Source organism: Calonectris borealis, chromosome 6, assembly GCF_964195595.1.
Source record: "Calonectris borealis chromosome 6, bCalBor7.hap1.2, whole genome shotgun sequence".
In the NCBI taxonomy this organism is placed as follows: Eukaryota; Metazoa; Chordata; class Aves; order Procellariiformes; family Procellariidae; genus Calonectris; species Calonectris borealis.
The window spans coordinates 27,959,168-27,979,943 of NC_134317.1; the positions used below are offsets into that span (position 1 = coordinate 27,959,168).

Consider the following 20,776-nt stretch of genomic DNA (forward strand, 5'->3'; position numbering starts at 1 on the left):
GTCAAATTTTCTTCAGGAATTACACTAAAATTAAGAAGAAGAAGGAGGAAAAAAAAGAGATTTTTTTAGTGCTTTTGGGCCTTTGTTATTTTTGGATTCTCCAGATAATTCATTTTTAGGGCTTAACCAAGATGTGAGTATGCTGTGCTATGTGACACAGCAGAAATCCCAGAGGCAGTAGTGCTCAAGCTGGCAGCAGAGTGTGACTCTGCACCGAGGTTTTAACCCACTGTTAGACAAAGGTAACCTAGCTCAAGAGGGGCAGCACTGTGGTTTTCCTGAAGACTCTGTCCACACAGTCCAACACTGTGCCTCATAAATGCACAACCTCACTTCGAAAATTATATGGAGTCTCCCAAACAGTACTTCTTTACCCCACAGCAGCCTTCCCTAAGCTCTAAATATCCATTAAGCCTTCCAGTGCCAAAGTTTCTTCCTGTAATTTGAACTCTTAAAATAGACTCCACAGGGAAGGCCTGGTGTTTTTTCCTATTTTTAAGTACCCGAATTAAGTTTGAATGTCACAGTAGGCCTTACCTCCAGTCATCTTTGGTTAAATTTGCCAGGATGTTCATCTCTTCTTCTTGCATGAGTCTATAAGCAGCACTTACATGGTGATTTTCAAGAACAGAACGATCATTGTACAATATTGCAACATCTGACCTAGTGTCAAAAAAAAAAAGGCAGAATTTGCAATAGCATCCCAATGATGGCATTAGGGAAGGTAGAATTGTGTATTCTTTATGAGAACTATTGACTATATATATATCAAACTATGTTTATTTGTTCCTATTGTATCAAATACTGACAAAGTTTCCATCCTAAATGCATAAAAAATTATCATTATACCATTGTATATACTGTTTGTGGGAAACAAACATATTTTTACACGTGTAATTTTTTTATTTATATGATATAACTGTGACAAAAATTTGTGAGGAGATCTTTGAGCTTCTTGACTGTAGATGGGATTGTTGAGCGACAGAAATGCTCTAATTAGGCCACTCAAGAGTACTCTTTGGCGATACAACCACTTAAAATGCAATGCATTCACCAACAGAGGGGGGTCCACACATAGCATGGGTATTAAGAAGTTACTACCCCTATTCTGAGAGAGATGTGCTTTGCCTCACATCGCTCAGAATCAGAAGGAGGTGTAAATAATAAAATATTAAAAAACTTTTTTTTAAACGGATGCCATCTTTTGTCAGAAAAACAGCCAAACCTTGAGCCTCATAACAAAGGAAGAGAAGAGACACTAAGCTGAAATTTGATTGCATTCAAGTGCTTCCTAAAGCTAGACCCTTACCATAATGTTAGCACCCTCAACAGTATTTTTTCCCTCTTAATTAAAGGCTAACCTACAACACCAAAATTACATATAGATTTTCACAAATTTTGATGTGGTATGGATTTATCATATTTAGCTTCAAACTTCTTAATTCTTGGGGAATTTGTTTCCCTAAGACCTGATCTGACTTGCTAAGCAACCTCGGGTCTGCCCTCTCTGCTACCTTTCTGTTCTGATAAAACTATTCCTGAGTATTTCAATTTGGTCCACTGAAAAGTCTGTATTAGAAGAAAGTAGTGATGATTTAGCAGCACAGCTTACTATGATATTAATAAGGTAAATGCAGCCTCTTGTTCTGTTGAGCTATAGTATATATTCAGTGTAACCACCCACATGTACGGTATGGTACCAAGGAATCTAAAAAATTAAAATAGGATTGGAAACGTTATTTAGAGGGAACAAACCATAACCTACCTAAATAATGTATGTATTTACATCCATAATCCTACTAAAATAATGGGAAAATCTGTGATTTGCCATCACGTATGTTTATGAAGCACACTTTGACCCACATAGCTACTTATGGCTAGTTTTAAACAGATTTGCTATGACTGTGACAGCCATTTCATCAGCTTTTCTCAGGTAAAAGAAGCCTGGAATCACGGCCCTGGGATGCCACATCAGGGCCAAGTTCCACTAGGAGGGAAGAATGAGCTCCATCACAAAACAAATACCTGTTTGCAAGTATGCCCAAGTAAAATTCAAAGGCTAACAGCTTAATTCATTTTCCACTTTTGCAGTACTTCAGAGCAAAATATTAAGGACAAAAATAGAAAAGCAATATAAACTTGCAACAACAAACTGAAGTTTATTTTTAGCCAGACTATGCTGAGAAAGAAAAGAATTATGTCTTTATTTCAGCAGCAGATCTAGAATTTGTTCATTATTGAAGGGCGCATCTCGGGGCACAAGTATGTTACAGATTTAATTTAAATTTAACCATTGGGCACTTTATCCGAATAGGTAAGTGCAAGGATGTTTCTGTTCAAAGTAGTAGTATTTCCAGCACAGAGCTGTTTTGTTAGAATACGGCAGTGCTTTCGTGAAATTTTTTTTTCAAGAGCCAGTAAAGCGGACTCCTCAACTGAGGATACTAAAAACAAAGTATAGCCTAGTGTGAGAGAACAATAAGATGCTCTGTACTAGGCTAAGTATCAGGTGTACCATTTATCACCCAGTAATGGATTGGTCAGTGATTTTCCTTTGATAAGCTGAAAATATTTTAAGGGAGAGAAGTATACGCTGTTGCTCTGGACCAGAGGCTAGGGTGACACCCTGCGCCTGTATGAGAATACAGTTAGCCTGACTTTCAAACTGGATTTCTATCTACATTTCTTTTTCGTAACTACTGCAGATGCTGTCAAAACATGCTAGGAGAGGAGTCGTGGTAGGTATTTCTAAAGCCGTACTTGAAGGTTTCTCACTCTATACTAGGACCCTGTAAGTTTAATACAGAACTTGAAACAAAATGTAGCACCTGAAGTAAGTGCAGACACATTGCTGAAAGTGGTATTTTTCTGGGGACACTGTGGAAGAAATTTTTGAGTCGAAAGTATCAGAACTTAAGCGAGCAAATACAGGGGTGAGGGGTTTTCAAGTCCGTGTTCTGAATCTTTTTGAAATTTCTCTTGACGTATCAGCTCAAAATACAATGATTTCAAACACTATGGAGCTAACTCCTTATTTTTCTACACTGTCTTTGTTCATGTGAGCGGTCCCATTAACTGTACAGAGGTCAAAGAAGCCATTTGTAAAACGAGGAATGACCTGGCTACTTCCTGGCTGTATCAGTAAGAGCTATGAAACAGTTCAGACCAATGAACGGCAAACTCCAGATATGACACTTAAGAGACCACTTCGCTTACCTTGTCTGAATATGAAAATTGTTCGTGGTCCCGGTATGTTCATAATCATGGACGGCAGCTGCAAAGATCATTGCTAAGATTTCCAGTTCTGTGAGCCAGTGCTGGTAAATGAAAAACAATCTTAGTCATATTTTCTATAATAGCCTAATTCAGATTAAACACTATACTACTGGAAATGTTTTGCATTACCTTCAACTTCAGTAAACTTTATTCTTGTCTTATTCCAGGTAACTATATATCCGTAACACTTCAGTATTATACAGTAAAATAACTCGTTGTACTTATTATGATTTCTCTAAGACCAAGTTAATGTCCTTATGGTCACTAGCAAAGTAAATATTGGCAGCCAAAAATATAAGAAATTACTGAGATAATTACATGGTATACTTTGTAGCTGTTTTGAATAGGAAGTATCTAATTTGCTAGCCCATACATGGCACTTGCCAAATTATGGTATATTCATCTAAAAACTTGATATGAAGTTAAGGTTATAATTTGTCTTTAGTGAACAATATATACAGTTCATAATAAATTCTAGGTACAACATCAGCATTGACTATATTTTACCAGTGTACACAGCACTAAAATTAGGCCCATGCGAGATTTTTCTGTTCTAACTTTTATCATACTTTGTACTAATGCAAAAAAAGGGTGCATAAGGCTAGTATACAGTTACACAGAACAAAAGGTAATACAGGTCATGTATACAAAATAATGCAGACCCTAGAGTTTTGTGGACTTTTATACCTCTTGCTAACTAAGGCTGTTCCGTATCGCTCGGTTTGTAAAATAACCTCCTTTATTTTATCTTTCAAGTTCTATTTCTTGAATGATAATTTACTCCATCTAAAAATGGGGGCAGAAAAATCATATGATCGTTAACCCCCGCAGTCATAGGACTGATTAAGTCAAATGCCAGTCAAGCATTTCCACACATATTTCAGATTTTTTTAGTGTAGAAGTAAGCTTCTGTACTAAAGGATCAACGAATGATCTCATCCTTATGCACCCATATATGCACATACATGTGTATGTATGGATATAAGATGTATAACCTGCCAGAAGCAGCATAAGCTGCCAATGGTAGTACTTCTTTCAAAGAAGAAGAAAGGAAACAGTCAAGATTCATAAGTCATGCGAGAATAATGAAATAGGTCATGCAGCGACAAAATAAGATTGCTGAGGAACAACAAGTACTGGCTGTTGGTGAAGCAGTATAGATTAAAAAAGGTCACAACAGAGGAATGAGAATGTACTGTAAGCTGTTCTAAAAATGGAAACTATGACCTTCATCGTATTGTGTGTCACAAGAAACCAGGCCATGACCGGTTCTGGCTTTCACAGTGTTTTCAACATACCAAATAGAATAGAAACCCAGAAATTATTAGCAACTAAAGCTAAACATAAACTTTTTCTTTAAGATGTCTTTTCAAAGATCAACTTTTTTAGTAACCAAAATAGTTGCTAGACAATGCATTTATAAGTAGAAGAGCATTCCTTACAAACAACGTCTATGGGCTACACGGAAACTTCATACGGTACTATATGAGAGCAATTCTAGATACTGTAGCTGTACAGTCAAAATTCAGATCAGTATTCAAAGCAGAGAATCAAAGAACTACTATCTAAAGGATTTCTAAGGCAGCAGAAGAAAGCTCTTAGACAGTTAACAAGTGTTTTTCTCAAAGGGAGAGGGAAAAGCAGGTACCTGGAGGTCTGCAAGACTGCAAAGAGCTGGAACCTGCTTCCCTCCTGGAAGATACTATGCCATGCACGTGTAACACCTATTGGAAAAGATCTCTTCTATTGAGAGATGTTTTCCAGTATTATAAATTGCTTATAAGTAAACAGACACATTTCAACTTTTCAGGAGCTCTGGTTCAAACTATTTTCTTAAACAATGATGGATTAAAAAATGAGTAAGAAAGGGAGTCTCACAATGCACTTATTGACAGTAAAGACATTTTTTCCTTTAGTTTGAGCAATACAGGTACGTGGGAGGAGAAAAGGGATGGTGGGAAGATGATCGATGACTCAAAAGTTCTTTACAAGATGTATTCCCTGGGACTTGGATTCTTAAATCTTTATAAAGATGAACACTTCACAAATGCAAGCTTGAGTTATATATTTCAGTCGTATCATCTGGGATTTAATCTCTTGGGAAGGTTAATAGATTGTGTGCCATCTGTGATATCTAACTTTCTAACACATTGATCTGAGGTGGCTGGATCTTGTTTCTTAAGATAGACAGTAACTTTTGGAAAATACAGTGATCATCTTATTTCTTTAAATGTGACTCTGAATATGTGTTATTTTTCAGTGGAATTTCTCTAAAGGCTTATGGAGAAGCATAAACTCTGAGCAGTCAAATTTTTTGGCAAATGCTGAAATATGGCTGTTTTCCAAGTGCCTATAAAAGATACAAAATGTATGACCTCAACAATCGTGAAAAGGATTTTCTAAAACCCAGCTTTTTGAAACATTTGCTTCAGTATGTCTTTCAGAAGTGAACAAGGAAGACAGCACTTTGCAAGATTTGGGAGTCAGTATCAGTTCCTTAAGATACAATGAAAGCACAAGAACTTCAAATCGCATGCCAATCTGCAAAAAACACACAGGAGTTTGATATAGAATTGCATCAAATTGACTCCAATCCAGGTATTTGTTAGAAGATACAGCAGGGTTAAAAGAAGCATTACAATGGACATACTCTGAAAACTATTCGCTTGAGAAGCAAACTTCAAATTGTTATTGAGTAACCTTCTGTAGGGTTAACCAGGCAACAGGAAAAAAAACCCCAACAAGTCAAATAGAACATTTGCATGATACTGATGCAATCTCGAACTGCAAATGACATTTGGGACAGAAATACTTTGCAAGCTGCAGAATCACTAGGCCTTCTTTCAAACACTGATTTCTATAAACGTTCCTTCTGCCTGGCAAGCTACATCTGTTTGAAGGCACTCTTGACTAAGTGTTGTCCTAGTTGGACATCTTTCCAAGAACTTTCCAATATCATAATTCAGCAATTCAAATGTCAATATTTAAAACCTGGCCTAATTTTATAAGAATATTTTGTAGCAGCATTGCAACATTAGTGAGGTTTTACAGCAAAGTAACAGAAATAAAGTCTAAGCTTTTCTGAAAATAGTTGTCCAAGTCACATCAAAGTGTAGTTACAAGGTTAAGATGCTAACATTATAAAACTTGAGTTGGAGAGGCCTTTCTCATTCTCATTCATTCACATTCAAATATGAAACAGGTTCCTTCATTCAGTGTTCAGAGATACCCGGAAGTGTGTTGCAAAGTTGTTTGATCAATGGCTAAACATCCAAAATTGACTAGGATAGCTCTGGAAGTTGGAACCTTGTCCTGGCATCACAAAGAAAATATGGATGCTACTGTCTTTTTTGAAGGGTGGAGGGGCACAGTTACAACGGACCAAAGGCATGTTTATAATGTATAATACAACAGAGGGATTTTTCTCCCTGTTAAGTTGCTGATCCAGATGTATACCTGCAAAAAGACATGTCTCACATCACTTAATGCTTGCAGTTGATCTTACTGTAGAAGACAAGGGTAGGAAATGAACCATGATCTAACCTCTGCAAGCTTTTTCTTTTATTAAAATATTGTTTTGATAGGTGAACATCTTATACAACAACTTTGGTTTGGAGTGATCTTGGCAAGAGCTGACTAGTCTATTCTTCAGTCTAGTATGGAAGTCCTTTCTCAAGAAAACGTCTCACTGAGAAAAGGAATCTTGGCTGCTGAAGACTCCAGGCTTCACTCTGCAAGTAGTACTTGTGTTAAAATGTAGCTTTAAAAACTTGATGCTTAGAAGCAAAACACTTCTTTCAAACAGTAGAATTAAACCCTGCAATGCCTAGGTACTTGTTCTTTCCTCCCCTGAAGCCAAAGGCAAAGCTTCCAGTGAGAAAAGGCTGAACATAAGTCAACGAGTGTCATTTATTATGTATATACTGGAGCACAAACATTTAGAGTCAGTCCTAAAACCAGAAATCAGACACTATCACTTCCCACCTTTTTTTTTTTTGAAAGAAGTGCATTCATAGTGAAGACAAATCATCAAAAGGCCATTGACAGAAATGTCCATTTTCTTTCAGTCGGTATTTACTTTTGTCTAGCAAGCTGATAGTGAGGAAACTGCCACTGCTGGTATTAAATTAAAGGTAAGTGTTTAAAGTAAAAATGCTTGCACAGACTCACTTCAGTTCCCAAAGCAAATACTAAAAAGTATTGGGATATTGCAATAGTGCAAGGCAAACGCAATCTCCTGCCTACTATAGGCACATACAGTATGCAAGAACAGTCCTAAATCATAGAATCATAGAATCATTAAGGTTGGAAAAGACCTCTAAGATCATCAAGTCCAACCATGGACTGCTTTTTATAAACTAAAAGAAAAAGCAGCTGCAGAGTATTTGTGTAAGCCTGCACTGATTATTCCATATATCTTTCAATGGCCAGGACCTCAGCAGACACTAAAGCTTCCTTGCCTGATCACACCTCCCAGGCTCTGATGTGGAAGCGAAAAATTCTCACCTGCCCACTCCTGCAAATGTTTCTCTTTTAGTATGATATATAATGTCCAAGCCCAGGCAATGAAAAGCAAAAAGAATTTAAGGAGGATTTTTTTCTCTTTTTTCCTCTGCATCAGGAGAGTTCCAGCCTGGAAGAACTGTTAAAATGACATAAAGTTCACAGCCTGAATGGTAGTTTTGAACCTATCTCTGCACAATTTTCAAGGGAGCTTTTTCCTTAAGAAAAGACAAATGTACACATGTATCCAAAACAGCAGAGGCTGAAAAAAGAAGTAAATTGAACTTTGCAGTATTTCTTACCATGATACCAGTGTGAATCATTATGTAATGCACAGTTTGAGTAACATCAGCTGCATGGATCAAATTGTGATACGGATTTTTGTATTTGCTGTAACCAACCTCAAGAGCTTCCGCAAATGAAATAAGATTGGGAACAGGGATCTGGGGGGAAGCAAAAATTCAAATAAATTTTTTTTCCTGCAACAGCTGCAAAGTTACTCATGCAATAAATAAATCACAAATAAATATACTATAGACTTTAGTTGACAAACAACAAAAGTAAAATTTAAAGTGTAAAGATCTAATATCTTAAATGCATCAGGAAGTCTTCACCCAATTCTTGTAGATGTTATATCCCTCTACATACACCATGCGCAGCATGTGGTTAGTGTACAAGAGACTGTAGAGCTATCAACCAACCAGTTTTCAAGACATGTCTGTCTCTCTGTCTGTACCAGGAATGCATAGATTGCTCATGTAATAAAGGCATGACAGATAGGAGTCTAACAATAGGATTATCTCTTTTTCTTCACCAGTTTTACCTTGCCTGAGACAAGATTTCCTTGACTCTGGTAGTCTGCCTTCCCTTCCTTCTCTTCCTCCAGGCAATGTATGAAATACAGGTACTATCTAGTTCCATTTTTTTCCCATATAATGAAATGACATTTTCCTTACGATTTTTTTCTTTATTTAAAAGCTCTGCAAGGTAAACAGTGGGACTGAGAATGGGCTTAAGCCCACCGAGCCAATAACATTGTGTACTTTTTGACTGTGTTCCTAATGGTAGCCCTGCTGTGGTTATGACTTGAAGCACCCAGAGCTTGAAGGGAAAAGCTTGATGGGAAAAGCTGAGTCTGGGTGTCAGTCAAAACTAAAATACTCAAACCAACTTCAGGGTGAGGCAGCCTCTTCAAATGGCGCATGGTGTTTTGAAGTGGAGAGATTTTGAAACTGTAATGAAACTTTCATTCAGTATTATTATAATGATGAATTTGGCACTTTCGTCCACTTTTTTATCTCAGCCTTTCAAAGTTGGTTATAAGTACTCCACATTGTATTGCAACACCCTGCAAACACCACAGAAAAGCAACCTTCTCTTTATATATCCCCCAAGTTGGTTAGGAGAGGAAGGTTCAGCTGAAACACCTGCACAGTGTTGGGCAACATACTATGATCTAGACCATGAAAAAGTACTTAGGACTAACCACAGTTTTCTGCCTTATTAGGAATCTTTGCTCCATGAAGCTGGGACAGTGATTCAGTACTGCTGAGTAAATAGCCTGTATACATAATTTAGCTGCATTAGCTTACAGCATTTAGCTGCTCACTAGCAACATCCCACCCCAAACTGACTTGACATGGGTGTACACAGCTTTCCATTTTTTGGGTTGCAGAAAAATTTGCATGCTCTGGGTGAAGTTTCATTTGGTAGAACTATTGGCATATTACAATGTTCAATTTGCCATATTCTTTGAAATTCTGCACTGCATTGTACAATAAAATACCATTTCAAACATATCCTAGCTTTCTTGTCTTTTAAATGTGACATACTTATTTTTGCATATATATTTTTATTTGTGACTAATTTCTGACCTTGAAACGGCTCAAAAGGTCGTATCGGGTAAACAGCTCATACATCATAAATTTCAGACTGTGCTCTCCACTTGCTTCATTTAGGGCAAATACGTCAAAAGACCATTTATCAACATCCTGTAGATGAGGGGAAAAGAAAAAGAACATAAAATTTCCATCTGTTTAAGTAGGTTTCCAGTTAATCACTGGAAAAGATATTTTGGGGTTTTTTTGGGGGGAAGGGGGGAGTTTGGTGTTTTTTTATCGTCCAACCCTTTCAAACTCCTACTGTAGATAACACATTAATGACTATTTCAATATTAACGATGAGAATAGTTGTGCCAGTTATGAATAAAATACTTGTAACATGACCTATGCAACTTTGTATGCTTCGAATCAAAGGCCTTAATCTTCAAATTTAACTTTCTGCTTACAAATTGTCTATAGAACCTCATGGAGCTAATGTGCATAGCCATCCTTTAAACAGGCTATTATGCAATGTCATTAACACTATAGCCATATTCCAATTTAAGAATAATATAACAGTGTTTGACTTTCAGAGGAAAAGGTGAGGCACTACATTCTCAAGAAATAGCATTTTTTAATTGCATACAGACTCATAGGAACTTTACTACTATAAAAGATCACCTTAAATTCAAATGCCTTAAATTCAAAGCAAATACTGTACTTGTTCCATAAGCTGCAGCTTCTTTTGTTAGCTCTATCCCAATAATACTTCTCCTTTTTGTTTCCTAAAAAGGAAACAAATTCTGCTGTCTGAGACACTGATTACCATACCACTGGGAGCTGATAAAACCATGTCTCACATTCTATAAAAATTTCTATACAAATTTGATCCTATTGCTCTAATAACATCTAAATGAAATCACAACTAATGAGTGAAAGAATAAACAGAGTCGTATGCTATTTGTGAATTTTTAACTATTAACTTCTCTGTTCTGTGTGCTCAGTTCTGTAGTACTAAATATGGCTAGGGTACGTTCAGTAGAAAAATATATTCATTTCACTCTAAAAGTCACTAAGTCTAAGTACAAATACATTCAAATTTCACATTGATTAAACTTAATTCACCTTAAATGTTATTATCACTTCTGCTGGGTAAGCCAAACCAACCATGCTCGAAGTTCTTCGGTACATCCTAAAAGAACAAATAAAGTATTAAGTAATAGTATTCCTTTAAAAAGTAGTGGAACAATTTCTCTTCTTTTAATTAATCTTTCAGAGTTTGTGAAATAATATGAAGCTATTTAAGGGTCTGATCCCAAAGATGACATAAGTCTTTTTATGAACTTAGGAGAAAAGCTCCTCTGCTGGTGTATTACTCTCTCATGTTAGTGCAGTCTTTGGTATATTGTCATGTAGAAGTTTCCAAGCTATAAAGTTAATTCCCAGAATTTTCCAAAGTCCAGGAAATTTCATTACAAATTTAGAGGTTTCATTGGGATTTCTGTATAGAAAAATACAGTGACTGCAGAAATTGAAACCTAAATCCTGGCTCAAAGATTTGCTTCAGGTTCATCCCACAAATCATTGGGATTTCTGTATAGAAAAATACAGTGACTGCAGAAATTGAAACCTAAATCCTGGCTCAAAGATTTGCTTCAGGTTCATCCCACCAATTAAAGGATCTTCAACGACAGGTGCTGTGGTTAAATGCAGTACTTGCTATAATAAGAAAACAAAGCTCTCACCTTTCTACAAAAATCCCAGCCTGTACAGCGTGCACAATGCTTCGGAATTTGGGCTTTTCTTCAGGTCTCCTCTTCACTATTCCCATTTCCCTTGTGAACGTAGAAGCCAACCAGTCCCGCACTTCCAGCGGGACCGAATCCGACTGGATGTCAGAGAGCTCATCCTCAGTGTCCAAAAGCTTCCTACAAAAAAATTAATAACAGGTAACCGAGAAGATGGCAGACTGAAGCAAAAGGAGTATGGACGGTGAACAGCTAACAAAACTTAATTTAACAGGAGCAGAGGTCATCTGTAGAATTGACTCAGTACATCACTAAATGTCTTCTCTGGTAGACATACCAAGGCCACTGGAAAGCTGGGCACAGCAGGTATTTCCCTCTCTCCCCCTGCTCACGTTCCAGAAGGTAAAAGATATTCAAATGGAAGATATTCAAGTAAAGACAAGTGAAGATTTTTCTACAAAGATGTTACAGCTGTGGTGGATTGAAGTGTAATCAATGAGTTATAAAATCCTGAGGAAAGGTCTAAAACAGTGGCTGACACGAGCACCTATAGAAAGAGGGGTTGCTGCTGTAACTGAGAACACCAGTGGTCCATCTGATCTGTCCTCCAAAATGGTACAAAAAATACAAGCAAAGTAAATTGTATTACATAACAATGCTATGGAGAATACATTTCAATGTACACCCCGTATACATGTTCATTATATTATTCCAGTGCAATAAAAGTATTAAAGAGAATGAATTCCTTCTGTGTGGAGACCTGTATTCTTATTGAAGGCAGGGTAGCAAAATCATAGCAGTAAAGATATTATACAAGACTGGATTACAAGCCGGCTTTCATAGTTCTTAGTTGTTCAAAAAGTTAGAAAAGCTATGTATGCCTCTTGCAAAATAGAAAAAGTATTAAAAGGAAACTTCGATTCAACAGAACTGAATTGGAGGACATCAGTTTATTTAGAAGAAACATACAACTAAATATTCTCTTAAAACAGACTCAACACTTAAATTCAATTCTACACTACTTATAAACCTACCAGATGTAGGAACACAACCTTTTTCTTGCTGTTTCTTGCCCATATCACTCAGCCTGCTGGGGTTTTCCAAGAACCAAATCCTTTATTTAGTCAGATAACAAATTTTCCTTCATGCAATTATGCAAGAAACCCCAGAGTTAGGATGACCTGAACATATGTAAAGCATGCCACCCTTTTAAAATGTTTTATTAAAAGCGGTACCAATTGAATTAGAAGCATTATTTGGTTACATAGATCTATTTCTCCAGTGTTGTCTTTCTGAAACTGCTCGAGTTTGTGTGAATTGGACACAAAGCAATGATGGACAAAGTATTTTTGAGTGTGATTTTCTTATCAGACAATCTGCTTGTCAAGTCAAAACTTAGCTCTCTTCTCCTGAGTGAACAGAATTCCTGGGAAATATATTTGGTGGGAATTCAGCTAACAGCATTTGCAGATGGGTATTTGAGAGAAGAAAATTATCACTTCCTTTTCCATTTTCAGGTTGTCACCTCTGCCGCTGTCTTCTCTTTCTAATCTGAGTATAACTGTTGATTCTTCACCTTTTTTGCACACTCTCTCCTCATATTTACTCAGTGGCTCTTTCACATGTTTTGCTTTCTCTGTTTCTCTTCTTCAACATTTTCAAAACCTTGCCTAATCCAGGTCTTCTCTGGCATGTAGAGGAATGGAGCAGCAACACAGATGATGAAGAAAAGCCTAAATACAGTATAGTTCAAAGGAATCCCCATGGAAATCTAATACTATCTGAGGGATTATAGGAAGATGCCTAGCAGGAAGCATGATGCCAGAAGTGTCATATAAATTACTTGTGAACAGTGAGCATAGTATATCTGTGCTCATCTGCCCTGTTCTCCGTTTCAGCAGCTCATATGGCTGGCAACATATTTTGTGAGATGTTTCAACTGGGGTTTAAAAAAAAAAAAATCTATAAAATGTCTATAAACAACACTGTTTACTGAAAAAACAGCAGGAATGTTCCTGGTTTTTAGAGACACAGAAGTATCAAACTAGGAAGGCTCTTTAACACAGAGTGCAAGAGGAGCAGAATGGACAAGAATTATGAGATTTTCTGACAGTGGGAGACAAGCCCAAAGTCAGTAATTTATTTTGGAGGAGCAGGACTTGCGTAGAGGAAAGGATTTGGGCAAATTATCTTGCAAAACTGAATCAAGGCTGAGATTGGCCATTGGTCAAAGGCTATAAATTGATTTTATTCCCTAAATTAAAAACTATGTTATAGTCCACTTAAATCCCTACTAGTCTAACACTGTTATTAAATATCCCTGGATAGATCAGTTCATTTATATTTCTGAGGAATATTTGACATTTCATGTATTTGTAGTATAATCAGGAATAAACCTTATAATCCCTGAAACATATTTTTGTAACTATTCCAACTGTTACTCAAATGAGATGAAATTATTCCAGCAATAAAAGGACCATAGGGATCAGGCTGCCTCAGAGCATGCAGCAGGGATGTTCCACATCACCTGTGCAGCACGGAGCGGAGCTCTACATCAGTTTGCTACAGTCTGATGCAGATGTGAATTTGGGACCAAGTCCTGAGCTCTGCAGATATGAGCCGCTGGAGTACAAACTAAGGCTAGCAAGACACACTGCAGTTTCTTTAATCTTTTTAACCATTCATCCGTAAAACAGGAGGACTGTTCAGTCTGTAAATGATAGTAATAGGAGTTACTTTATGAAGACAGAACAGAGAAAACAGTATTTGAAAAAAGTATTTAACCAGTAATTTTCATGAGACCACTGCTCTCTGATGAGAGGTGACTGAACAACGTGTTAGGGGAGAGAGAGAGTTTCAGCGTCTCTGGTTCCTATTTAAATAACTAGGAAAGCAACTGCAACATAGAACTACGTTGTGAGCACAATCCTGTGTAACTACAAGCTCTTACAGATCCTTCAACACATAACCTTAGTAACTTCTCAAAAAGACTTAGTTTCTTTCAGTAGCCTAACTGAAACAACATTTAAGGAGAGGAAACAACGGCTAGTCATTTGTCTCATAACTGTCTATTTTCTACACTTTCCTGACCTTTTCAAGAATAAGATTTATATTGGGGAAAATTACTCATGGCATATGCATTGCTAGAAATGGCCTTTGAATAAATACACTAATGACTGCCATTCTTCTGTAATTACAGGGTCAGGGCTCATATATGGGTCTACACATCTGAATAAATGGATGGTTAGATGGATATGTAATATGATGGTAATTTTATTTAGGAAGGGAAATAAATTAGGCTACATATTGCACCATACAAACTATGCTTAATTATCACAAATTCTTAGAATCCAATATTGAATTCATTTCATAGTTTGTAAATTCCATCAACTTTTATTAATCTATTATACCTTGTTTATAAAATATAGTGTTTCCATTATATTTCCATGGGTGTGCATATATATGTATACATACGCAATATTGTGGATTCTGTGAAGTACATCTTTCACCTTTTACTCACTGATTGTGAAAACACTTCTTTAAAATAACCCAAATAAAGCAAATTTATACATTGAGACATAAAAACATCAAATTGTTTTTATCAGTAATTTTACTTACTATTTACAAAATGAACATATATATAAAAATTTTACTGAACGTAACAAAAAGAATCTTCAGCAGAAGTATCAGAACTTGTACACATTAACCAGAAGTAATAACAGTACTTCAGCACTTACATTACAATAATAGCTGAAATTTTCTTTTTCACCCAACGAGAACCGGTTTTTGATTGGCCACCACCACATTTTTTTACACGGATCTTGTTCTTTTTATGTCGACCCATTTTGCAGCTTGTTTGCTGGCCCCTAGTCTACTGATGTACATCACTGCAGTGAATGCATCAAGTAAATCACAAAGCCCCTACATGCCTGTCCTTGCAGTTACTACTTCTGTTGCTCAGAACTTCACCGCAGCAAATATTGACTCTCTGAGCAGACGTATTATAATGTCACTCTGATGCAATCACTGAGCATTATAACATCATCATTTCTTCGAATAAATTCTACAGTACAACATTGTTTATAATTACTGGGAAAAACCACAACAGTCCAAAGTGTATTGTCAGAACATTTTTATTCCTGAGTGTTTATATTAGTGCTATTTTAATTTATCTCTACTTAGAACTGACAACTTTCAAAAGCTTCAGTAAAACCAGTGAATCAATAGGAAGTTATTGCTGTTTGGCTTTTGCCTAATGAAAGTTATTATTGCCGAGATAAATGGAAAATATATTTATAAATTCTGCATTCTGTAATTCTACTGTTATGTAGACTTCTTGCTCTAACTTGCCACTTTATGAATAACAGGTGAATAGGTAAATTATTATTATAGGTGATTATTCAGGATGCCTTTAAATTAAAAAAAAAAAAGAGGGGGAAAGGTGAAATAGTATCAGAAGACAGAGTCAAAACTAAACCACTGAACTTCCTGCCAAATATTACAGGGATTTTTGCAAGATTTTGCAATATAATTTGTAATTGTAAATTGTAAAATGTAATTTGTAAATTGTAATATAATTTTACAACATTTTGCAATACGTAAACTTTCACATAGGTTAAAAAATGCCATTGGATAAATTAATGCATAAAAGAACAAGTGACCATAGCTGTCAAACACAAGGGTAGAACTTCTGGCTTAGAAAATATTTGGAGTGGAGTGACTGCAAGATCCATAGCCTCATCCTCCCAATCAACCACACTGAAGATCAGAGATGGCAGGCATTTACTTTCTATTTTAAAGCTACATAGTTGTTCCACAAAGTCAGCCATAAAGTAAAACTCTACTGAGATCAATCCCATTCAACTGGGAGGCATGAACTCCAATATCCTAGTTGAATTAAATAAATGTTAATATACCAAGGCACACACTTTAATTTTTTCTTCCCTAAAGCTAAACAACACCTAAAAATGTTAATAAACAAAACAAAAAAGCTCTAACACAATATGCCACAGAAAGTACTTTTTTTCAGCACAAAGTCAGAATTTCAGGGTTACATACACTTGCTTTGCTCATATCTCATTAGCCTATTAAGTAGATGCAATACGAGGAAGAGATATGCGTGGGAAGGAGAGGGGGAGGCTTGGATTATTTAATTCTGTTCATTCCATGAGTGGAACTCCCATTGACAGTTGTGGAAATAAGTAAGATATGGCCCATGGCATTTCAGCTTAGCAATCAATTAACATTGCAGTCATAGTAACTAATAACTGGATCATCTTGTCACAGTACTATGTTTTTTGCCAAGAATAATTTTTCAAAATTCAAGTAGTGATAATTTCTAGCTCTCTTCATTTAATCAGAATTTTAAATATAGTAATGGACTAGTCAGAAGTATATTCCTTTTCCCTTAGGAATATATCAGATGTACTATGGGGGAGAAGAAAGAAAAGAAAATGAAAAAAAAAAATTAGATAATAGCTACGGGGAAAAAAAATCCATCAGTGCTGATCAGTCATGCTGTCTAAGATGGTGAAAGATTTCCAGAGGAGGGATTAAGAAGGAGATATTAGCTCTTTACTGTTTAGTGAATTAATCAAGCTAATGATCAACCCCTTAAGAGTGAATTGATCAAAGTCCTCTTCTAGGTCTAGAATGCAGAAGGCAAAGAATTTATAATCCAAATAGAATATTCACATTTTTACCAATTATTTGTGTTCCAGTGTCTCACTATCTTCCTGAATGAGCATGAATCAATATATTCAGTATTTACATCCTCTATAGTCCACTACAATTTCCACTAACATCCACTAAAAGATTCTCTTGACTCCCACTGAGGATAAACAAATTGCAAAAATGATTGAGGTGCATTTTTAGTACATAAAGGTCTTTCTAAAGGAATAGATGAATTTACCAACATTCACTCTTAAAATTTAGCACATTCTTAGAAGAATTGTCCTCATATTAAGAACTACCAATTAATTACAATAAATGGCAAAGACTCTGGATGAAATACAGTTATTACAACAGCAGATAAGTAATGGAGTAAGGACCATTGTTACTGGAAACATTCACTTGTTGATATGTACTGCCTGTTCAGAAATACAGACGTACATACCAAAGGCCATCAACAATGTTAAGATTCAGGGCAGGATATTCACAATTAAAAAATATCATTTTTCAGGAGTACAGCTGTGAGCTAATGTATTTTCCTTTTTTTAATCCAATTGCTTTAATGTGGTATTCTGGAAGCTCTATAGGGCAGGGACTATCTCAGGGCATGACTCACAATTAAGAGCAATAACTTTAAGATAGAAAAATTCAATAACTTTGGAAAAGGGATGCAGGCCATTTATTAAATATCTGAACTGAACTGAAGAGTTTCAGTCAGAATTTAACAGATTTTCAGTGGTTTTAAGTGTATTTTTTTAATAAAACTTTGATGCTGTTGTAAGCTTCCCTCTCAGAAAAAACCTTTGGCTTAGTGCAAAAGATTTTAAAGGCTTATTTTAAGCTTTTATAAGGGTGGAACGCACTGAATTAATCTTAACACATTAAGCTTTTTCTCAATAGCAGCTTTTACAGAAGTATCATTTGTAAATTCCTTTAATGGATGAACTGAATTATTTTCTTCAAATGGTACATTTGTTGCTGACAAAGCAACTTCAGGCAAAGCACATTTAACCATGGGTTGGCTATGGAGGACAGCAATACGCACCCATAGCAAACTTGACTGAATATTCAAGATCAGGATTTAACTTCATGCTTAAATAATTGCCACTTCCAATCTCTCCTCAACTAAGTCAGCTCAGAGGGGAATCATATAGACCATATTTTTCATCTGGCAAATAATTACCAAACAGGGCATCCCATTCCACTTGTTTTATCCTTGTATCACTAGGCAGATTATTTTCTCTAATATTCCCAGATTTTTTCAAAAAAGCTAATTTTTAGGAGAAATGTTGCCCAGATACTTCAAAATAAATTACATCATTGATTGAATGCCCCACTGTTCTGTGAATGCAATAGTTACTTTCACATGTAAATGAACAAATTAATCTGCCTTTTCAAGTACAAAGATTGGGAATATAGGTTTTTAAAAATTTTAACAAACATCTACATCTCTTTGATGTAAAAGAATTTAACTTTCTCAACCCTTGCACCTGCAAAGGGATTTGCTGGTGTGACCATCTCTGCTGGTTACCCGGAATGGATAACGGTGTCTAAATTAGCACATTTTTTTCCATAACCAGAGCCTTACAGTCAGTGAAACTACGTGATTCACAAAGTCAGCTAGATGTTGCATGCTACGTGCTGGGTGGGAATAGAATGCAAATGGTCCTGTAACGTCAAGCAACAGACTCCTGCTGTGAGATGCTCAGCAGCAGCTGATGTAGCACTAGCTTAGAGCCTTGCAACACTGATACTAAAATATGGCTTGTGAAAATGAAATAATACAAGAACATAACGATGGAGCCTTCACTGACTTTCGTTCTCATTGAAAATACAGAGAAGACACTAAACCTATATTGATATGTAGAAGAGAGTGAAAGAAAGCACAAGATATCAAATAAGTATCCCAGTTCAGTATTTTTTGAGATATTAATTACTAGCCTAAGATGGAGCAGCTGCCATGGACTCGGGTTCTGTTGCAGTACTGAAAAACTCGAAAACACCAGGGAACAGCCTTCTCCAGCCTGCAAACATAACCAAAACTGCATACTGAAACCAGCCCAAGAACAGGCTACACTGACCGTTCCTCACCTCAGGATATCCTGGAAACGGGAGAATTTCATTTAGTTGTCGGGCTGTTGCTAAGCTCCATTCACACTTTCACGACACACAGCTCTGTGAGCACCAGCATCCAGTCAAACATTTGCTCCTTCCTTCTTCCTTAGACTCCACGAGACAAAGATACACACATGCATGTTCCTATCATAAATACTTCTGTGTTGCACTTTAAGAGTCACGTGGACATTTGGTGAGATGAAATGACAAAACTCTTTCTCTTGCAAGTGACGTGACCGCAGTCTAAACTATCTCCCTTTTGTCCACAATTTGAAGATACGTTTGTTCCTGCTTTAAGTCCAGAAACCACAGAAATATTTGGTGCATTACTGGAGTAGTGCACTGCAAATTCAGTATGGTCCAAGGTGTTTACTACAACAGCAGTCACGAAGTTTGTGTTTAATGACCTTCTTTTTAGCTAACATTATACAGATCAGAATGTGTACTTTTTTAAAAATAAGAGCTTTTTCTCAAGAAGGACTGTGTTTACCATTATAATATCATTGAAATACCTTCACTATTTCCGGAGCTCTCATGAAAACATATATTGTTAAAATGCCACTTACCCTTAATGAGATTTCCTTTTGTTTCATGAATGTAGCAATAACCTGTATTTATTTCCTGTTATTTTGTCTTGTTGGATCAAAGATGCTCAAAACAATTGCCAGCTATATACAACGGATCTACTTCATATATTACTGAAACACGGTCTCTTCTAAGTCAAAGGTTCTCAGGAGGTTAAAGCCTTTTAAAAGGGCATTACACAACCTAAAACAAACTGAAAACCATGTATGGAATTGAAATTGCACAGATAAATATCCTCCTGAAATCAAGTATACTTTCTAAAATACTAAGGCATTTAAAAAATGTAATAAGACCATAATTGGAACAAAATATTCTGATTTTATCCAGAACAACTTAAAAATGTTCCCCACAAGAAGCTTAATTTTTTTGTTTTATTTGGCTTTGGAATACATATGTATTTTTTTAATCTTGTAATTTCCATCTAGATTTTATTTGACTTATTTTCTTCTCAGTTAGCATGAATAAAGAGCTGTGTTTACAAGGAACGGAACAGCTGTCATGACTGAATTATCAGGCTGTATTTATTTCCTGTTTGACTCTAAATATCCTTCTTCCACTACATTGAGCCAAGAGGCAGGTACTAATGGAGAAAATTCTGCAAGATTTGTCAGAATTATTTATAACACCTATTGAGTAAGTTTGAACTTCTTCCACAGAGAAGATCCGCTGAGGGGTTGGAACTGTGAGAGTTTCACTGATTATTTTCAGCTGACAGTGAACCTCCGCTTCAGCTACCCAAGAGCTAGATCTCTTTCAAGGAAGTGTTTAGTGCAGCTTATAATTATTAAGCACTGAGAGATGCAGCAGTCCTAAAAAGGGCTTGTTAAACAAGCTTATTAATTGACATGGGGCCACAGATAATTAAGCTCATAGGAAAGCAGCACTTACATGTATCCGATTTCTCTGTGCTTTCCAACTTTCCGCCAGCTCAGAACCTTTTATACGGGATGTTGACAGTCATTGCCCCAAAACAATTTTTCGTCATTTTAGAAGGTTATCCTTACAGCCTATCCCTGTTTCTAAGGAGTCTACTCTCAGAACTCCATAAATAAAACCCCT

The 20,776-nt window shown here is 36.3% G+C and overlaps 1 protein-coding gene across 1 annotated transcript in view; it reads right to left on the reverse strand.

Moving 5' to 3' along the window:
- Window positions 1-20,776, reverse strand: part of PDE1A (phosphodiesterase 1A) — a 156,025-nt gene that overhangs the window by 25,436 nt on the left and 109,813 nt on the right. The window contains exons 4-9 of the mRNA XM_075153375.1: window positions 11,345-11,527; window positions 10,725-10,791; window positions 9,654-9,770; window positions 8,082-8,222; window positions 3,217-3,317; window positions 538-663 (exon numbers count right to left, since the gene is read on the reverse strand). Of these exons, the coding sequence (XP_075009476.1) occupies window positions 538-663; window positions 3,217-3,317; window positions 8,082-8,222; window positions 9,654-9,770; window positions 10,725-10,791; window positions 11,345-11,527 (735 nt within the window). The remainder of the gene's footprint in view (window positions 1-537; window positions 664-3,216; window positions 3,318-8,081; window positions 8,223-9,653; window positions 9,771-10,724; window positions 10,792-11,344; window positions 11,528-20,776) is intronic.